At 37.1% G+C, this 22,718-nt stretch overlaps 1 protein-coding gene across 2 annotated transcripts in view; it reads left to right on the top strand.

Moving 5' to 3' along the window:
* LOC132106068 (gastrula zinc finger protein XlCGF8.2DB-like) overlaps positions 1 to 21,820 on the top strand; it is a 133,439-nt gene extending 111,619 nt beyond the window's left edge. Inside the window, exons 1-3 of one of the 2 annotated variants that reach the window (XM_059511687.1) lie at positions 5,240 to 5,310; positions 17,147 to 17,466; positions 20,708 to 21,820. In XM_059511687.1, coding sequence (XP_059367670.1) covers positions 17,205 to 17,466; positions 20,708 to 21,702 — 1,257 coding nt within the window. In that variant the 5' untranslated portion in view covers positions 5,240 to 5,310; positions 17,147 to 17,204 and the 3' untranslated portion in view covers positions 21,703 to 21,820. Of the gene's footprint in view, positions 1 to 5,239; positions 5,311 to 17,146; positions 17,467 to 20,707 lie in introns of those variants that run through there. The other variant, XM_059511688.1, reaches the window with a different exon arrangement.
* The last annotated feature ends 898 nt before the right edge of the window (positions 21,821 to 22,718 follow it).

Below are 22,718 nucleotides of genomic sequence, written 5' to 3'. Positions count from 1 at the left end.
CCATTCATTAATACACAGAGACGCGCAGAACACGGATTCATATTTCAAACAACTTTTGCGGCTTAACATTTACAGATACTGGTCCATATGGAGATTTGATTTGATTATTTTATGCTAACTTCGACAAATTCCATGACTGTCCATATTAAAATGTACGTTTCATTTTCATGACTGGATTTTGAGATTCCGTCCTCATTTTCTGCTTCGCGGAAATCATAGCACTTAACCGGGTTTGAACGGGACCTCGGTACTACCGGTACTTAAAGAAACCTGGTACTGTCACATTTACATTTTTTTAGTACCGACTTGGTACCGAAGTACCGGGTCTTTTGACAACACTACTTCCTTGGCAGGAAGGAAGGAATTCAACCAAGCCATGTAATAATATTTTATATTTAAAAATATATATAATTTAGGAACCATTTGTTTAACACTTGTCCCCATCTATGTTTTTTTTTACCCTATTGAGCAAAAGGATCCCTTCAGTCTTTCTCTCTACATTTTGAACATAATGTATGTGTGTTCTTTCGCATATGTATTTATTGCATTCAACACAAGTTGTACTGGTATTAGTGGCTTGTCGAGATGATCAGAGCTGGCATCTTTTCCATTGACACTTTTATTTTGAAAAAATAGATTGACAAATTGTCAAATTGACCCACAACATATTAGGAGTGTTAACCTCTATGACTGGTAACATTCTAGTTGTTAAAACATGCAATGGTAAAATATGTGATCAACAAAAAAAATAGCCTTGGCTATATGAAGTAAAAATTACAAGGTGAATCACCAGTAAATGGGAACAGCTTTAAATCCCCCCACTGCAAATCAGTTGAGGCGATATGTTTAATAGTTTAACAAACAATAAATAAATGGCAAAACTTAAATTATATTTAAATCTTCCTCTCTTCTACATGTTGTACAGGTTTGGCACTGCTCTGCCATCAATGCCACAGTGCCAGTACTGCAGCGGTAATATGGAGGGGAGGACACTCGGCCAGACTTCAGGCCATGCAGCAGCTGATGGTGGCCCTGAAGACTCACAGGCAGCACGGGTGGGGCCCGACCGGGGCCCGACCCTGGAGACACTCGTGTTCCTGTTCTGGCTGGCAACCGCTTCAGCCTACAGAGTTGTCTCCAGGGTCTTTAGCATGTCTCTTCCCACAGTGCACAGAGTTGTACACAAGATGGTGGTGGCTGTGCTCCCCCAATTTGTGCACTTCCCTCGCACACAGGAGGAGCTCCAAGTGGTTGGCGATGGTTTTGCTCGCTTGGCTTATCACCAAGCATTTGTCAAGGCAGCAGGGGCAGTAGATTGCTGCCACATTAGGATAAAATGTCCCGGCGGCCCTGATGGTCACGATTACAACAACAGAAAGCTCTTCCCTTCAGTGGTGCTCCAGGCAGTCTGTGACCATCAGGGTCGCTTTATTGACATCTTTGTGGGTTACCCAGGAAGTGTGCATGATGCACGCATCCTCAAGAACAGCCCCATCTACACTAGGGGGACTTACCCTCCGCCTGGGTATTTTCTTCTAGCTGACGGTGGCTACCCATGTCTACAGGAACCCCTGGCCCTTATCACACCATATAAGAGGCCAGTGAGAGGCATGGCAGAGCCATCTTTTTAGAAGCACTTGAAGTACATTCACTGTTTGTCCCTAAGGTAATAAATCATTGCAATACTTCTGTAATGGATTTCTTAATCAAATCATAGTATCCTACTCAAAATAACAGTTAATGCTTAACAACTGCTAAAGTCACATCTCAACAGTCTTGTATCCTTTTGGTCTGCCTAATGCACAGGTGGTGACTGTGTGTGTAATTCTGCACAACACTTGTGTTGGTGTCGGGGATGTGCTGGAAACGCTTGTGAAGGAGGAGGACAACCAGCCACCTGGGGAGCTTGATGGTGGAGAGAGCCGGAGTGGAGCTGCTTGGCGGGCTGCGCTGACCAATGAGGTGTCTGTACTCCACCAGGCACCTCTTGACCATGACTATTTCTGTCAGGTGAATAATTAAGTGTGGACTATGACCTACTGCGCTTACATCCAAGTACATACAACACCATCATTGGTAAACACCCATACAGTCAAGAAGGTAAATGAAATATACTTAATGTACCAGGGATGTACTGCATTATGGTCTTAACTGACCATAAAAGTACATTAAGTATATTTTATTTACCTTCAGTGATACAATATTAACTATACTGCAACTGTTGTAGAATCAATTATCATCTTACATGACGGATTGGATTACCAGTGGACTAACCTAAACTTTCTTCTTCTGCCTGCAGCCTTGAAGACAAAACCAGTTCAATTTAATTGACTTTATTTTTCCGCCAACCTCTCCAACAGCAAAAAAAGCAGTTTGCCATCTCTCTAGCCTCTGCTTCCCTTCTATCATCTGCCTCCATCTGGTATTTAATATCCTCCTTTAGAAGCTGTAGGATTGGATCCTCTCGCTCCCTTCTCTTCTCTCCTCTGTGCCCTGCTCTCTCTTTGCTCTTGTCTCTCACTGTCTCCTCCTCATCCTCTCCTCTTCCTTCATCTACCTCTTGTGCAGTGCTTGGCCCTGGTTTGGATCGAGGAAATAAGGCAAGGGGGCGAGACTGCTACAGACTGCCCTAATGCCTTGCCCATGAGGGCAAACCAGGGCCAATTTGCTGCGTCACCTTGCCATCCTCTGTCCCTTGACCCTTTAGCAGGACACTTACACTCCTAAACAGTGAAGATCAAAAAGTTGTGATGATGTACACCACCGTTCAAAAGTTTGGGGTCAGTACGATTTTTAAATGCTTTAAAATAATTCTCTTCAGCTAACCGTGGCTGTGCTTATTTGATTAAAAATACTACAAACATCAGTTATAGTATTAAATATTATTACAGTGTAAATCAGCTGTTTTCTATGTGAATATACAGCAAAGTGTAATTTATGCCTGTGATCGAAGCTGAATTTTCAGCATCACCAGTCTTCAGTGTCACATGATCCTTCACAAATCAGTATAACGTGAGGATTTGATGCTCAAGAAACATTTATTATTATCAATGTTGAAAACAGTTGTCAGTCTGTCAGTTGTACAGTATTTTTCAGGATTATTTGATGAATAGGAAGTTCAAAAGAACAGCGTTTGTTTGAAATAGAATCTTTTGTAACATTATAAATGTCTTTGCTGTCACTTTCGATCAAATTAATTATTCCTTGATAAATAAAAGTATTGATTTCTTTCCTCCAAAAAATAAAAATAAGATTCTCACTGACCCCAAACTTTTGAACGGTAGTGTATTAGTACTGTTGTACACTATACTGCATATACTTGCTGGAAGCAGGCCCAAGTCTGTCAGGTTTACATTCAAGACTTCCTTCAAAAATCACAAGTTACATTAAAATGTGGATAAACAATTATTTCCATACTTATCTCCCACCTTGTACTTGGTTTTTAAATTTTCCCACTTTTTTTTTTGCCTGGGCGTGGGAAACCCTCCCTTCGAGCCCCATCTTCTCCAAAATAAGCCTATGTGAATGACGGGGGGAGAAATACAAAGAAGATTACACAGCTATCACTTCTGAACATTAATTAATTTGCTTCTCACCGATATCCGTTCGCTGCGGTGTCTCTCCCCCCGGTGAACACTTGCTTGTTTTTTATACGGAGACGTATGAACGCTTCTGTTTGTTCCTTGGTCCCTGTTTAAAAATATGAGAAAGCTATGAATAATGCTGTGAATGGTATAATAATAGTAACGTTAAATTACTTTGGACAACTTAACTAGTTATTTATAAAAGAAATGCCGGTGACAGCAACCAAGCTAACAATTGTTATATGACGGTCCAGTTCAGTTCGCCATCAATAATGTCATTTGTATAATTTTTTTTATATCAGTACGGTAGTAATTTGCACTGGCATTTAAAAGTTAAACTTTATTTATGTGACATATTAACTATAGTTATAACAAATATTTGGTAACGTCAATATACTAACATTTGAAAGCATATTGCCCCGTTAATGCTCCGACTCCGCAAACGTCTGACATTTTGTTTACATTTTTTGAACAAGATCGCAAAGCTGCGCGCATAGGATTGTGGGTGATTTGAGAGCACGAAGACTACACATATGCATCCTTTCCTGTGTATCGAACGAAGGACTCAGTCCTTGGTTGAAATTCAGAGGGTCCTCGACATTGGAACGGTCCTTCGGCGGATGTCGATGACGTAGCATCCTCAAGATTCTGGCTTCCGAAGATCCTTCCTTGACTTTGAGAAACATGTAGAGTATGCTATTCTGTGTCAGCCGCACTACACGGATACGTTATTTTAGTTCAAATCAAATTGTACATACAACGTAGAAGACGTATTTGCGCTTCATTTTTCTGCAAGAAATACAGGAAAGACGAAAAAGACCCATACCAATCATGAAACAGCATTGAAGCAAGGGAAAAAGAGCATCACTTGTCACAGATGAACTGTATATGAATGGACAACTATACAGAGACACAGACATCGCCAGAATGGAAGGGGGAGAAAAGAATCGTCATCAAGTTAATCATGAAGCTAAATGCATCTCAATAATTTGGAAATGTCCGTAAAATCTTTACCAAAAACATAAACGTCACTGATGTCTAATGTTATGTTGGTTTGTGTTTAAATGTGAAGTGAAACCTGGAATTGTCATGTTCTTGTTTTTCAGTGTATAAAGATGTAAAATTACAATAAAATTAATATTACAAATTAATATAAAAATGTATCTTTTCATCCAGACCTCATAGAAGACGGATTTGTTTATTTTCAGTGTGTATCTGATATTCATAGTGGGCTCATATGGGGAGGAAAATGATGTTTAGAAATAAATTTCCAATAACTGAAATTAGCTAAATAAAGCTTAAATTTGATTTATTGTGTTTATGTTCTGGGTGAGAAGCTGAGATGGAATAAGATGAATACATGGACATTTTAGTTTAAATTAATAAACCAATTAGTTAAATCTCTCTGCAAACACAAATGTAATTTTGATCTACAGATTTATAATGAATTTGCAATATTTAAAAGTTTTCCCTATCCTGTAATAAAGTTTATTTTTGATTGAGAATGTCACAAATGCACTGTAATATATAATTAATTGAAACCACTTCACAGTTGCTTGCATTTAGATATAAGACTACATGTACAGCTTAACGATATTGAAATCTTTGGGGCTTTCAATTCTGCAATCCCTAATAAACCTATTATTTATATTCGACTTTTATTTTGATGTGGAGAGGTGACGTCATTGGGCGGCGCCGCGCTCCTGCGTCTGTGATTCAGCTGAAGGTTTGTGCTTTTCACAGTTTAAAATGTGTTTAAATCAACACGACTCGTTTAGAGAATTATATGTAAAACGCGCAATTAATAATTCGCGAATGAAATGCTAGTATGTTCTATCTAGTGGTATTAAGTTATTTTGTGTGAGTAAAGCGCATCTGCACGAGTAACAGAAACGGTGGGTCTCATTTCTCTCCGTGTCTCTTGAATCAGTTTATCTGAACACGAATTCGGTCACTAACGGCTAGTGATGAAAAAACTGAGCTTTATGAACCTCCAAGTCGACTGACTGACTGACTGAATCAATCGATTCGCAAAGTGATTCAGTGATTCAAACCACTTCATCGCGCGCTGAAACGACGAGAACAACACAAACGTGTGTGATGACGACTTTTACAAGCCAACTGTACATTTTTCAGTCTAATAAAAATGTAAAAAAAAAAAATTCCCTACAAAGTTAACAAATACAAAATGTAAACTTATATATTGGTCATTCCTGGTATGCAGTAACATTTTGGCTTCATAAGTGTTGGAAAAAAAGTTCTGGTGCATTCTACCAAAATAGTGACATGTTTAACTATTAGGAATGGATACTGGTCAAGCTCGGCGACTAAAAAAATAATAATTATGGGTAGATTGTTCAGACACTGGCCATGAATATATTCCACCTAGTTATGAACATATAGATAGTTATCACAACATTTTAATAATTTAAATGTTAAACACTAATGAGCTTTTCTTGGATAGTGTATGTCCCTTATGCAATCTTATTATTTATTTTATTTGAAAAACAATAAAAAAACAATTATTGATGAATAAAATATGTCTTAATTATTAAGAACGGGTACTTTTTGTGCCAATTTTTGCCAATAGGGTTATAAATAATAATAAAAAATATATATTTTATATGCTGTTAGGGCTCCTCACCTCACAAAATAAGACAAAAGTATGCCAAACATTTAACGTTGCTATTAGAGGTCTATATAGATATATCGGGCCGATATTTGTCATTTTTTAATGTATCGGCATCGGCCGATATCCGTGTTTAGTAGCACCGATTTAAAGTCAGGCACTTCGGCGGGCAGCCCTGTGTTATTGGTGAGGTCCTGGGGGACGGAGAGCTATGATAACTGCTCACCATCACAGCACACTGGGAGATGAGAAGTCCGGTTATTATGTTAAAAGTAAGATATTATGCCATGTGCACTTTAAGTTGATTTCATATATTTTAATTTGATAATTTAATGTTAATAAAAAAAAAAGACAAAACTTATGTTTATTTGTCTTGTCATTTTATTTATTTTTTGCTGATCCGAGAAACGATCCGAACCGTGAGTTTTTTGATCCGTTGCACCCCTACACTATAGTACTAAAAATAAAATGATCCCAAACGTAACTGTGGGTGGACTGTGAGTGCGTGGATACGAGGACGAGCGAGCGCTAGATGTATTTGGAGGTTATTGCTCACGTCTCGTTCTGCACATATCCAAATGTTTCCATATTCGCAATGTATCTGAATGTTAAACTATAATATTTTTTATTTTTTTAATGTAGACTAGATGGAAAAGATCACCCTCTTCACCAGTGGCGAAGCCAGGATGTTTTTATAGAGGTGGCCAGGGAAGGGCCAGCAACCAGTCTGGGTTGGCACAGAAATCTTCATTATTTTATATAAAAAATGTATTTGACTATAATGTAGGCCTACTGGACTATTTTAGTGCTTTAAACACAACTGAGTACAAATTAATTTCTACTTAACTGAATTGAGATTGCAATTTGCGACTTCGATCAAGTAACACTAGGTGAATGTGACAATATTTGTATTATTTCTCAGCTCCAGATATTTTAATAAAGGGGCTCACTTTAGCTTTTTTGCTCATTCAGCTTCTCAAAACTCGTTAATGCTTGATCTCCAACATTACTCATGGATGAGGCGTGCAGTGATCAAAAATGTGAAAAAGGCCAGAAATCAACAGTAGAAATAAATGCCAGAATAAAACATTTGTCTTTCTGCATTTAAATTATTTCATTTTCGCATATTTTATAGTATAAGTGCACTGTGCTCACAATTAATTGTGCATTAAATTAGTTATAAAAAATACAAATCAGCTTATGTCTGATATTGTGATCTCAAATTGCAGAATAGGCTATATTTCTTTTAAACATGCATTTGAGAGACGTGGTTTGCTGCTTATACATGCACAGTTTGCAGCTTTAATCGCCTTTTCGGTAATTTCAAGAGAAAAAAGACTTTAAACAGCCCTTTAATCACAGAGCAAATAAATAAGTCAAAGCTTGTTCTTGTGTTATAGTTACTTAAATCTAGAGTGTCACACTATATTTCACACACTTTTTGGCCAAAAATATAACATTAGCTCTACTGAACACACAAATCTGCAAAAAACACCCTCAGTCTTCGGTCCAGAAAACAACTTTTCATATTTCATGGCGCCGGTGTAGCAGTCGATTCTGTTCCCCGCTGGAAATCCTGTTTCCCCTCGGGTTGCAAGGTCTGTGTAATAAACCCAACCAAATAGTTTATCAAACATTGCCCCAAAGTAGCCTAAATTCTGCCGCATGCAAATACACCAAACACAACTGGATGTAAGGAAAGCAAAAAGGGACAAATCTCTTGCTACACTGCAGCATAGTAAAATGATTCTCACACTCCAGTTAATGTACTTTTATTATTTTTCTTTATCTTGCAATTGTTCCTTTGTTTTTGTCTTATGTCCGAGTTTTTGCAGTTTAATTTTTCCATTGCAAATTAATGTAATCAGTCCATGCTGACATTTCCATATAGAGCAACAATACATTTTAACTAATATTCTATTTGATTAATCTGTTTACCTTCTTACTGATACAGTGGAATATAGTAAATATAAGGAAGGGGTGCACATCATTTTTTCAGCCTGGTTCTCATATGAGAACCTGGAGATTTGGTTTGGTCCTCACACTGCATTGATCCCATGATTTCGTCAAGTACAACATGTTCCTGGATCAACATTATTATTAAAAATACAGATTTAACCCAATCCCTACCCCTAAACCTAACCCTACCCATAATTTATTCCTAAAATCAGTGGGAAATGATAGCTGATTAACAAGAGTGTAGAAGCACCTAGCCCTGATTTTAAGCCTAAAACAGATATTTCCTGAAAAGTTATATCTCATTTCTGATTGGTTGATTGGAATGTTGTTCAAGGTTCAACAAGGATGTTGATCCAGGAACATGTTGTACTCGGTGAAATCACACGCACCCACACTGCATATAGCGTGACCCATTAAATAGAACTATAAAAAATGTATTAATAATAGTTATAATATTATTGCACTTTTATTATTTAGTTTAAAAAAAATTATAGTAAATTAAATAAATAATAGTATGTGATTAATATTATTAAAAATAAAAGGCAGTCCTAGTATTAAATACAAATACATTTATTTTATAGTAAACTTAAAAATATACTTTCTTTGTTTGCATCGTTAAGAATTATCGCTTTATGTATTCCCCAATTTTAAGTTGCTTTGGATAAAAGCGTTTAAAAATAAATAAATGAAAGCGTTTTCATCATATTCAAACCTAAAATCAGCAAGCTTTTTTGGCAAGTTGACGGCAAGTAAGTATACGGGCTTCCGGATTTAGCGCCGATTAAAGAGCGTCAGTGGATGAATGTCACAGTTTTTCATTGTGCTTTGAAATTGTAGGCATAGCCTAAATTTATGCTTTCAGGTTGAAAATAAAACTTCTATAGTACAGTTTGTGATCTAAAATGGTAATTGTGCATTAACAGCCATCAACCATGTCGGTACGCAAATGCGCTTTCAGAACATATTTATATAATGCATTTTTTTTTTTTGTCGCGGACCTGCGGACCACTTATGTGCACCCCTGACTAAAGGTCAAACCTATAAGAGGAAATTCTAAATGACAAAACTCAAGCTATTTATCCATTTGTCTTTAAAAAAAGAGCAGAAATATTTCACTTGCATATGTTCCTCCAATTTCCAAGTTGATGTTAAGCAACTTCTCTACACTGACACATTTTGTCATAGTAAAGTGAGGTATAGTGATACACCAAGACTTGATAATAACAAAAAGTCAGTGCTTGTCAAGAAACTATGCTTAAAGGCCGTGTTGCAGGGTAAATATTTTTATGAATTTGTGCAATTTGCTTGTTGGTAATAAACATTTCAACTGTTATCCATTGTATTTTATGTTGTTGGGTATCACAAAACGGAATATAATACGAAAAGTAGGTACTATCTTACAGCGGTCTCCTTTCCCCCATAATGCATTGCATCACGTCACGTTGGGGAGAGAATTTAACAAAGCCCGCCTTGAGAGCATTGAGAGTGACTAGAGAGACGAGTAGTAGACGAGAGTATTCAGATAGCGCAGATTATAGATAAATAGATAAATACATAGATATATATAGTTAGATAGACAGACAGACAGATAGATAGATATTGACCAACAGCGACCCAAACACACTCACTTCCCTAAAGTACAAGCTTTTCAGCGCAGTTTCCATGGGACGACACCGCCCACACAAGCACCTGCCAAACACAGCGACAGACACGCGGCTATGTTTGCAACAACATTTTCACCGGAGAAAGAGATAAACGCTTAGAAACGTCCATATAGCTAGCATGATGCCTTCTATTTCTAGATGACAAAGACCTCGTTTACCAGTTCTACGACACTATGACAAAGGTTACCGGTACTTATCTGAACTAACGTCATGATCACTGCCACTAGATATAAAGAAAACTTTGATTTTTCACTCGGTGCTACTCAATAACAGTAAAAATATATATATATATATATATGTGTGTGTGTGTGTCGTTATTGTGCACTGCTGCTCGTAGACTAGCTCCAGTGCTCATTGCTGCGATGCTAAACGATAGCAACTCACCAGGACACTTCACCAACTCTCCACTCATTCTCCTCGGGCCATGCATAGGCTTTTTACGGACATCAGTTCTTGGCAATTCCTCATTTGCCCTCTCACGTCTGGCAGGTTCGAAATTACACAGCTGCAGGTCATCATACATGTTGGCTCTTGCCAACTCTTCCTCATCCCAGTCAGTCGCTATAACGTTAGTTCTGATGCTGCGTTCCAGGCAGGTTTTTGAGCTCGTAATCACTATTTCACACCACTACTAACGACTTTGTACCGTTCCAGGCAAGTTACGCCAAACTTTCTGAGTGCAAGGAATTGTAACTAGATTTTTTTTTTTATTGCAACGTTACATTGACCTAAAATCGTTTTTTCAACCTATGCCACTTGCATAAACTGCATCCGTAGGCAGTATTATCCGTAGGGGCTGTCATTGTTGTTTCGCGTGCTGTGTGACCTCGGAACTCGGAGTACATCGATCTAGTACGAGACACGAGTTCACGGGTGGGAAGTCACGAGTTTGATTGCCGTTCCTGTGCACTTTCACGGGTTTAAGGTTGGAAAAACATGGGTGGGAAGTCACGAGTTTGATTGCCGTTCCTGTGCACTTTCACGGGTTTAAGGTTGGAAAAACACGGGTGGGAAGTCACGAGTTTGATTGCCGTTCCTGTGCACTTTCACGGGTTTAAGGTTGGAAATACATGGGTGGGAAGTCACGAGTTTGATTGCCGTTCCTGTGCACTTTCACGGGTTTAAGGTTGGAAAAACATGGGTGGGAAGTCACGAGTTTGATTGCCGTTCCTGTGCACTTTCACAGGTTTAAGGTTGGAAAAACACGGGTAACGGGTTGCCTGGAACGCGGCATCATACTAGACTGAGGCTACCTTTCCTCGACTTCTCCCCAACGTGACATCATCGCCGAGTTTAAAAAAAACGTTAATACCAAAAACTTAAAAAATAGGTCTTTCAGACTATTTTTGAGACATTTTAAAAATGATATACATATCTTGAGTGATTTATGTATCCATTAATCAAAAGTGGTGGTTAACCTGCAACATGGCCTTTAACTGACTTAAAGCAACTAGCACATTGACAGTGACCCGTTTTCTAATTTCAGTTTATATAGGCATATTCCTTCAATTGGGCCTTTAGAACCTCATTGCAGGTTATTTGTTTAGATTTTAACAATAAAGCTATTTCGATAGATGGCCAACTTAATCACACCTCATCAGAAAACAATGTAAAGTTTAGAAGAAAAGTGGCTGCTGGACAAAAAGAGGCCAGCCAGTTTTTATTTTAGAATTAGAAAAAAGCAAGCTTGCTATTTCTGCGAGATTCTCCTGGCCTGGAATGAAGGTGGACACTGATAAATGGTTAAAAAGGATACTAAATCTTTTCCTTTTCAACATTGCTGTGAGACATATAAAATGATTATGTTATGTTAACAGCAAGGATTAATTTAGTGGGGAAAGTCACAAATGCATGTTCAGGACCAACAATGTAAATGAGTACATTTATTGACCATTACACAAAATAGCCTATGCTGTTCTGACTAAATATGAAGCAGTGGTTTACTGGATTAATTTATTTCATTAGGTTTGGGGCACCAAAGATCATTCTTTCTGACCAAGGCTCAAGTAACCATGTTTATAGTTTATTGAATAAAGGGGCAAAAAAAAATCACTATGAATTAAAATTTTCATGTGTGCATAGGGTTCTGATTTATACAGTCGTGGCCAAAAGTTTTGAGAATTACATAAATATTAGTTTTCAAAAAGTTTGCTGCTAAACTGCTTTTAGATCTTTGTTTCAGTTGTTTCTGTGATGTACTGAAATATAATTACAAGCAATTCATATGTTTCAAAGGCTTTTATCGACAATTACATGACATTTATGCAAGGAGTCAGTATTTGCAGTGTTGGCCCTTCTTTTTCAGGACCTCTGCAATTCGACTGGGCATGCTCTCAATCAACTTCTGGGCCAAATCCTGACTGATAGCAACCCATTCTTTCATAATCACTTCTTGGAGTTTGTCAGAATTAGTGGGTTTTTGTTTGTCCACCCGCCTCTTGAGGATTGACCACAAGTTCTCAATGGGATTAAGATCTGGGGAGTTTCCAGGCCATGGACCCAAAATTTCAACATTCTGGTCCCAGAGCCACTTAGTTATCACTTTTGCCTTATGGCACGGTGCTCCATCGTGCTGGAAAATGCATTGTTCTTCACCAAACTGTTGTTGGATTGTTGGAAGAAGTTGCTGTTGGAGGGTGTTTTGGTACCATTCTTTATTCATGGCTGTGTTTTTGGGCAGAATTGTGAGTGAGCCCACTCCCTTGGATGAGAAGCAACCCCACACATGAATGGTGCCAGGATGCTTTACTGTTGGCATGACACAGGACTGATGGTAGCACTCACCTTTTCTTCTCCGGACAAGCCTTTTTCCAGATGCCCCAAACAATCGGAAATTCATCGGAGAATATGACTTTGCCCCAGTCCTCAGCAGTCCATTCACTATACTTTCTGCAGAAGATCAATCTGTCCCTGATTTTTTTTTTTGGAGAGAAGTGGCTTCTTTGCTGCCCTTCTTGACACCAGGCCATCTTCCAAAAGTCTTGGCCTCACTGTGCGTGCAGATGCGCTAACACCTGCCTGCTGCCATTCCTGAGCAAGCTCTGCACTGGTGGCACTCCGATCCCGCAGCTCAATCCTCTTTAGGAGACCATCCTGGCGCTTGCTGGACTTTCTTGGACGCACTAAAGCCTTCTTTACAAGAATTGAACCTCTTTCCTTGAAGTTCTTGATGATCCTATAAATTGTTGATTTAGGTGCAATCTTAGTAGCCACAATATCCTTGCCTGTGAAGCCATTTTTATGCAACGCAATGATGGCTGCACGCGTTTCTTTGCAGGTCACCATGGTTAACAACGGAAGAACAATGATTTCAAGCATCACCCTCCTTTTAACATGTCAAGTCTGCCATTCTAACCCAATCAGCCTGACATAATGATCTCCAGCCTTGTGCTCGTCAACATTCTCACCCGAGTTAACAAGACGATTACTGAAATGATCTCAGCAGGTCCTTTAATGACAACAATGAAATGCAGTGGAAAGGTTTTTTTGGGATTAAGTTAATTTTCATGGCAAAGAAGGACTATGCAATTCATCTGATCACTCTTCAAAACATTCTGGAGTATATGCAAATTGCTATTATAAAAACTTAAGCAGCAACTTTTCCAATTTCCAATATTTATGTTATTCTCAAAACTTTTGGCCACGAATGTACACAACATTTATGGTTCATTGTATACTTAATCTAGTCTATGTTTTGCACACACCAAACACAAAGATTTTTTAAGCTTTCAGTGCATACATAAGTAAACAACAGCAAGGCATATAATAAAAAATACAAATAAATGAGCATAAATGAATAAGTATACGACCGTATAAAATAGAATAGCCAAGGCCTCAAGCATCATATTGAAATCGGTAATAAATCTGATTGAAAAAAAAATGAAAGAAATTTCAAGTTGTAAAACCCCTTGTCTTAAAACTATTTTCTAGTTTAGGATTTAGGTCATTATTTTGAACCATTTGACTTGCCGTACATGCAGTCTCGGTTCTTGCGCACGCTAGTTCTGATCGCACTCGGCAACTATGCAAGAATTGTAACTGGACTGAGATGATGAGATCACTGAGTTCAATGATGAACTGCTTTTAACTATCATTTTGCATTATTGACACACTGTTTTCCTAATGAATGTTGTTCAGTTGCTTTGACGCAATCTTTTTTGTTAAAAGCGCTATATAAATAAAGGTGACTTGACTTGACTATGTTTGCGTAAAGGGAAACAGACATTCCGAGTGGAACAGAATCGACTGCTACACCGGCGGTATTCTAACGTTCAATGCTTAACTTACTTTGCAGGCTGGTAAGCTAGCCAGTGCAGTGTAGTTCGACTTTTAGCTGCTACTTGGTGCTAGATAAAGTTTTCCTACACATTCAGAGAAAAATACGATAGAACTAAACATTAAATTACCATACATCTCAACCGACTGATTCCCGTGTTTTTGTTGTTGCTACTCTGTGTGACCGTCCTCCTGTTTGTTTCACGGACCAGCAGCAGTAGGTGCAGCGCGCATGCTCATCTCATGGGTCACCTGACCTGCATAGCCAAACGTCCACTGAGCAGAAATCAGCTCTCACAGTCTCAGTACGACCATTACTGTGTTAGTTAAAAATTGAAAACTGGCCCTTAATCAGTTGATCAGCTGTCATCATTGATTGACAGCATTTCTCCTTTCTTGTGTTGACGAACTTGACCAACTACCTATCAGATCTGGGTAGCCAATGAGTTTGCAGGGGTGGCCCCCCAGAATCGCCATTGCTCTTCACATGAGCAAAAACGTCCTTGGCATAACAGCAGAGTGGACCGGTATACTACGGTCTATTTAAACTGACCAGTGTAACCTTTTATATGTTTGGTTGACTGTACTTTATTTTAATAATGAACAGTATGCGATGTAAGTTTGAAATTAGAATGCACTTTAGATTTTCTGTGTCATTTATACCAAACACAAATGTTGCTGGTTACTAGTGTGTTTGCAGCACTACTGTTGTTTATTTTTTATATATTAAATTATTTATATTTTTCAGTTTAATTGATTTTTATTTATAGAATTGTATTTAGTTAAATGTATATTTAAGTTTACATTTATGTTCCAACAAACTTGAAAAATTCTGCTTGATAAATGCTCTAAAACTTTTATGTAAATGATTTTTTTTTGTCAATACTTGGTCAGTTTATTGATTTGTTTGGTTAACTTTGGATACATTTTTTATTTTAATACCGTGCAGTGCACAATTAAGATTCGAGAGATGGTTCAAGTCAGTGCTCAATAAATGATAAGTTTAGAAATGTTCATCCACTTATTATTAGTGTGACATTTTAGCATGCAAATGAAGGGGAAAACTCGGCAGCACATATCGGCCATCGGCTATAGAAAAACCCATATCGGTCGATCTCTAGTTGCTATGAAATTATTATTTAAAATGACTTGTCTAACAGGGTGGAAATGAGCATAACAGGGTGGAACACCAGTGTTCCAGGTTTGTTAATGGTGGACAAGCTTTCCATCATTGTCCTGCATGGTTTCCCATCTGTAATGTTTGCTGCACCTATATAATATTGTTTCAAAATGATATCAAAAAATAAAAAAAAATTATAATTATAATCCAGATATCCTTTTGGGGGAGGGACATAAAAAAATAGCTATGTGGTTCCTTATCACAATCAATCATGGTGGGGAAAACGATTATCTGTTCAGATGACTATATGTATTTGCTATATACACTAAATACTATTTATTCTGTTAGAATTTTCACCCTGTTAGTTGCACATTCTACAAACCTAACAGGGTGGAAAATTTGTAACTTAATTAGCCATAGCTCATTAAGTGCTCAACATTTAGCTAGCTAACCTTCTACAGATTAACATAACTTTTATAAGTATGTGAGATTTGTTTTTTAAAAATTTAAGGACAAACATTCTCCACAATATAACTAACAGGGTGGAACTTTAAGGGTGGGACAAGCAGGATAAGATTTTAAAAAAAAAATGTTAGCATTGAGAGTTGAAGCTTATCTCAGTTTGAACAGATGAATTTCAGTGGGAAAAATTAATTGTCACTTTATAAAATGGTCTCAATGAAATTGCATTTGGTTTTGGAAGGCAAGAAAGTATGTACTAACAGGGTGGAAAATGACTTCAGAGACACGGTTATTGAAGAAAATTGTAAAAAAAAAAAAAAAAAAAAAAGACTATATTTTCACATTATATGTATGATTAGAGCCAGTTTAGCCAAGTCTATAACATAATTAAAACTAATTTTGAATTTATTATCATTTCATGGTTTATATTTGTTGTGGAAGTTGATTAGGGCTGGGGGAAAAAATAGATTTTTCGATTAATCGTTTTTTAAAATGTGGTCGATTCAAAAATCGATTCTCAAAGGCCATGAATCGATTTTTTTCCATATTTATTTCCGCAGACATTGAACGTGAGATTAGCATTAATCTAATTACAAATGTTCTCCACTAGATGTCACCCTCTTATGTGCCTTGTGCGATGTTACCAACGAACCTGTCATTCATTCATTCAGTGCTTAAAGGGTTTCAGGTGCTTTGTCGACGCTGATGCCACCTTCACATAAAAAGTCAGAGGTATGGAAGCATTTTAGATTTCGTAAGCAAGACAACGACGATAGTGTTGTGGACAAGAACAAAGCATTTTTCATCTGGCATCAAACTTGTATTTATTTAACATTATTGTAACATTATTGTATGTATTTGAAAAGTAGAGATGGGTTCTGTTTTAATGTACCCAAGTGTACCTAAAATAAAAGTTTAATATACAGGTTTGTGGCACTTAATTTCATTGTATTAATTACTCAATTGTAATCTTATGTTCACTATTCTTTTTTATACATATAGTATTTGTATTAAATCTATATTCATTGACTTGAATCGAAATCGAGTATAGAAAATCGAAATTGAATTGATTCGAGAGCTTGTGAATCGAAATCGAATCGATCCGGAACATCTGAATCGATACCCAGCCCTACTGAGGACATAATAAAATTGAATGCATATATCAATGAAAAGGTGCGTAAAATACAAAATAGTATTTATAATTTCTATTATCCTTGTTTAAGTGATAAAGAAGACCTAAATATACAATTTAAGCTATATCTTATAAATATGTGACTAATTTTAGAGAAAATATGATTAAATAAATCATTGGGACATAAAAGTCACTGTATAACAGGAATGACCCATATATTTGTTGTTTTTGTTTAAGAATTTGAGTGCTATTTTATTATTATATCTCTCCGACACACCCAGATTTTTTTTTCTTTCTGTTAATTATTCTCATTTTGAACAGAATAAAGTGTCAAAACCCACAGAAAAACTCCTGCTGAAGAGACTGAGATCCATGTGATATGGTTATAAAGATGGAGTTTATTAAAGAGGAGAGTGAAAACATGAAGATTGAAGAAACATTCAGAGTTAAACGTGAAGAAGATACTGAGGAACAAACAAAGATGGAGTTTATTAAAGAAGAGAGTGAAGACATGAAGATTGAAGAAATATTCAGAGTCAAACATGAAGATACTGAGACACAAACAAAGATGGAGTTTATTAAAGAAGAGAGTGAAGACATGAAGATTGAAGTCAAACATGAAGATACTGAGGAACAAACAGGTTAGTTTTCATTCTCAAAGCTGAACTCACTCATTTGATCCTTATTACAATGTCCAGCTCTACAGAAATTAATGATATTTTTGAAGAATGTCATATGAGAGTCCTAAGTGAAAATAGTTTTATGTGACATTGAGATCACATGACTAGACAGATACTAACACTGCATTCTAGTGAACCTGAGCAGGTCCTTCTTCCAATTTGGGCATTTGTCTGTGGTTAATTACTAAATTGCGGGGAAATGGTTCCCGCATGTGATTAGAGGAGGGAGCAATCAAACAATCACATTGGTGAACCAGCTAAAGTCATTAACAGTTGCTTTTATTAGTGTTCGTTCAGTCATGGGAAAACCTGGAAAAGCCATGAAAATATAAAATAGAAATTTCAAGGCCTGAAAAAGTTTTGCAATGTCATGGAAATTGGTTTCACAAATCTCTGTATAACAGAGTTATGGGCTATTTAATCAGGTCTTGAATTTCGGTTGGCATTGTGTGTATCACATAGTTTTACTAATTCCTGCACCCATTTATTCATTGTAGTATGTAGATTAGATGAGTAAATAAATCCACACAAACTATCAGATTAAATCAGAGATGAAGAGTGATTCAGATGTCTTCTCTCTTTCAAAGCAGCTTCACATCGGCACGTTTTGCCCATTCAATACTCACGCATTCCAGAGGCAGTTTAAAAGCTGTGCGCTCATATAAAGCCAACTCGCTATTATCATATTGAGTTATATTTCATAGTTTGTTGAGCTTAAGCAGACTTCTGGTCAGCTCATCCCTATCCGTTTGGGTGCTTAATAGTCCTGTCTCATCTTATTAACGAAGACGCGGCATGAATTTCGTAAAAGTTTTAATCATCAGATATTAATTTTAGCACGGCAAGACCTCGTCTTAGTCACAGAATTTATTTTTGTTAACGAATATTTTTTATCGTCTTCATTGACAAAATTAAAACGGCTATCCTGGTGAGTATCTTTCTAAAGTGTAACTAAACCCCTGCTCAGAGCCTGACTCCACCCACTGACAATATTTGAAAAATGCTGAAAAGTGGGCAGATCACAGTGGAGATAAAGGGGACGAACCTAGGGCGGGGCTGAGCGAGAGCGGCGTGATCCTGAGACTCGCAGTGACGGATTGATTGACAGCTGCTGTCAGAGACGCTAAAATGGAGAGTGACTGTAATGACGCAAGTAGCTTTGCAAAAGAGCCATCATTTGAAGTAGAGGACTTTTCTCCCCCACTTTCACCTGAAGTGGAGGATGTCGAGGTGTCTGTTCATATCAATTCGAGCCGCTGGCTCAAACTGTGGTCTTACCTCCCGCACTGCGTCGCGTTTCAGCGCGAGCTGTGTGGAGAAGCCCATTTCCACCTCCATTGCGTTGGAGAAGCAATCCCTTGTAAAACGCAGTTTGCACACACCAGCTCTAGGCGGGAACTCACGGTCTTCCAGGTCAAATGCATGCAACCACTGGCGCTTAATTTTAAAGTCTGCTGGTAAACTATGCAGTCCAGCAGTGCTGTAGCAACCAGCAACACACCTCCGTACCTCCGCACTGTACTAAATACAGATAAATCTACGCTAACTTGAAGATCTAAATAACTATATAATTGCTATGCTAAATAGATGCTATATTAGTCTATCCTGGTCGTTACCAATACTCGCAATTCCAGCTCCTGACTCACTACAGTGATTTTGATGGTTTTATACTGCCAAGGGCGTGGTAGCTCGTACCAAGGGGCGTGGTGAGCTGGAAACCGCTTACGTCACCTGCCACCGCTTACGTCACTTGCCACCGCAACATCCAATAGGAAAAATCAACTGCAGTAGCCACCGTTCAACCTCAAGAGGGCAGCACTCATATGTTTTTACACCATATATTGTAGAATTAAAACACTTTATACTCATGTCAAAAAAGTTATTCGAATCAATGAACAGCACTAATAAAGCCCCATTCTAATAGATCATTAACTAAAAAAAGTTGGTTTAGGGTTTAGTTAATCTTTTCTAAGCACAGACGGTTTGGTAAACAGTTGAGAAAGAAAACTCGTGTATCAGTATTGGATCCAAGCTTTGTGTGAGAGCAGCCTATACGAAGCTGTTTACATGTCGCGACTTTTGCATGTTCAAGTTCTTTGTTTCAAATGTGGACATGTGCAGCGTGCTCGTAAAAGAACATTTTTCATGAAATATGTGCACGCTATAGGTCAGCACAAACATTTTTTCATTGGCGGATGAGGTTGGGTATCCACCAATATGAGGTGCTGAATTCATTTTGGAGGTTTTGGATCCGTTTTTTTTCCGCCACAAATTAAGCACTGGCATTCATAATTTTTGGGAAGAATACTACGTATTTCCTGAACAAATATATTTTGTGAAACACTAAACTGAATTGAAAACAATTCATTTCTATCAGTTAATTATGCAACAGTGCAATCGTTGTTCATCTGTGGGCAGTGCTGCACCAAAATATTAATCCACTTAAAAAAAACAAAGACATGTATATACTAAATCAATCTCGAATTTAAAATCATAAATGTTTTAGCATTATTTAGATTCTAAACTATTTCAGGATCAGAGATGTCACAAATAACTTCATGTGTATGTTTGACTGAAAAGTCTAGACTTAAATGGAGAGAGCCTGAGTCTCGGACAAAGAAGGCTATTAAAGAAAAAAAATTTCTGACTGTGATCAAAAATAATGGATTAAACAGTGGAAGATTGCTTAAGTACTGGCGACTTTCAGCCATGCAAAGCTTGGTTTATAAATAGCAATTTTTTTTAATTGACTGCTTGATTATTATTTGAATAAAAGTTAAATAATGTCCCTCGGGGGAAGCACAGGGAAAGCAGAGGACCTAATACAGAGCCCTGTGGCACTCCATACTTGTCTCTTTATTCACACTTTCTGTACAATGATTGGGCTTAAATCCTGACAGGCAATCTTACTATAAAAAAAGGACATTGTTGAGAAGACACTATTTTTCTTATGTTTTAGAAATAAACGGCAGATTGGGCTATAATTAAATAATCTTATTTGAGGTTTGATAATTGCCAATTTAAATGTTTCTGAAACGTCCTGAATAAAGTGAAGAGTTAATATTGAAAAGAGGGTTTTGTGATTTATATTTAATACCTCTTTTAGTAGCTTAGTGCATATAAGATATAATATACATGTTGGTTTTCGTGCCATTAAAACTGGTTTTAACTTGCATTTGTCTTTTTTTTCTTTGCACTTTAGACTTGATATCACTGAAAAAGGAAAGTCAAGAACTCAATGAAAATGAAGAGGAAGATCAGTTTGAGAAACCATGTGATTTCATAACTGTAAAAAAATCATTTAGTTGCTCTCAGACTGTAAAGACACAAAAAAGACCTCAAAAGACAGGAAATGTAAGTTGTTTCCTCTGCCAGCAGTGTGGAAAGAGTTTCAACAGATTTGGAGACCTTAAATCCCACATGAGAATTCACACTGGAGAAAAGCCTTACACATGCTCTCAATGTGGAACAAGTTTTACTCTTAAAGTAACTCTTAGAAGGCACATGAGAATTCATGCTGGAGAAAAACCTTACACATGTAAACTGTGTGGAAAAAGCTTTACTCTTAAGGAAAGTCTTAGAAGGCACATGAGAATTCACACTGGAGAAAAGCCTTACACTTGCCATCAATGTGGAATATGTGTTACTCTTAAAGAAACTCTTAGAAGACACATGAAAATTCACACTGGAGAAAAGCCTTACACCTGCAAACTATGTGGAAAGAGCTTTATTCGGAAATCAGGCCTTAACAATCACTTGAAAATTCATTCTGCAGAGAAGCCTTACACATGCTCTGAATGTGAAAGGAGTTTTACGCATAAGAAAAAACTTGATGTCCACATGAGAATCCACACTGGAGAGAAGCCTTTCACCTGCAAACTATGTGGAAAGAACTTTACTCGAAAGACAAGTGTTAAAAACCACATGAGAATTCATACAGGAGAAAAGCCTTACACATGTTCTCAGTGTGGAAAAAGTTTTACATGTAAACAACATCTTGATGTCCACCTAAGAATTCATACTGGAGAGAAACCTTTCACCTGCCAACAGTGTGGAAAGAGTTTCAATGAACAAGCAAACCTAAATGCTCACATGAGACTTCACACTGGAGAAAGCCCTTTCACCTGCCAACAGTGTGGGAAGAGTTACAATAAAAAAGGAAGCCTTAAAAAACACATGATGATTCACACTGGATAGAAGCTGGTTACATGCGATCAGAGTTTCGAATGTAAAGTAACACTTTGATGTGTACGATCACACTGGTGTGATTGAAATGTTCAGAATGTCATGTGATTAAATTCTCAATTTATATCTACATTTGTGCTTTGGCTGGTTCTGAGCCAGACACGCTCATTGTTTGTCATATTTCACAACTAAACATTTCTAGCCAATTTCTAAAATTCAAATAAAAAAATGTGCAAAAGGGACTGGTGTCAAAAGTATTTACATTCATTACTCAGGTAGAAGTATAGAAACTAGGACTTTTGTAGAAGTTGAAGTATCAACTCAAGCTTTTTACTCAAGTAAAAAGTTAAAAGTACTGGTTTCAAAACGACTTAAGGTATAAAAGTAAAAGTAATGTAAGGGAAAAAAATGCCATTAAGAATTATCCTAGAGAATGTGTATTGTAGGGAGATACCGAAGGTATAGCTTTGAAATATGACAAGACCAAGAGTGTTAAGTCCAGTTGATTAATTGAAGTACTATACACAAAAAACACAGTTCATACAAATTAATAGTTAAATATCGCACATGTATATTCTGTGAAATGCATATCGGAATGGGTTACAATAACTGGGGTCATGAATAAAAGACAAAGAGAATATCACTCACTTCTCTTGGCTGAATAACATTTGTAGCTTTAATAAAAATCAGAGTATATTTTACAGTGAAAACTAAGCAGTGCTTTAGGTTTATTTAACGACAGAAAATGAATAATCAAATATAAAACTAATGTATGATCACCTAAACCCCGTGGTTTACACTGATGTTAAAATAACACCTCTTATGTTTCAGTAAAACACTGCTGTTCACTTTCAGAAGTTATAGGGATGTTTTCTTGTCACAAAAAAAATGTGAAACACATGTGGGTTATATAATTTTAAAGATAATTTAAGTTTATTTTAAACACTTTAAGCATTCAAATTATTTAATGAGTATATTTTATTGCATATATTAAAAAAAATCAATATTGTGCAGCCCTAATTCAGTAT

The sequence above is a fragment of the Carassius carassius genome, chromosome 26 (genome assembly GCF_963082965.1).
Source record: "Carassius carassius chromosome 26, fCarCar2.1, whole genome shotgun sequence".
Lineage (NCBI taxonomy): Eukaryota > Metazoa > Chordata > Actinopteri > Cypriniformes > Cyprinidae > Carassius > Carassius carassius.
The sequence above is the reverse complement of the archived record's forward strand: the minus strand, read 5'-3'. Positions and strand labels throughout refer to the sequence as shown.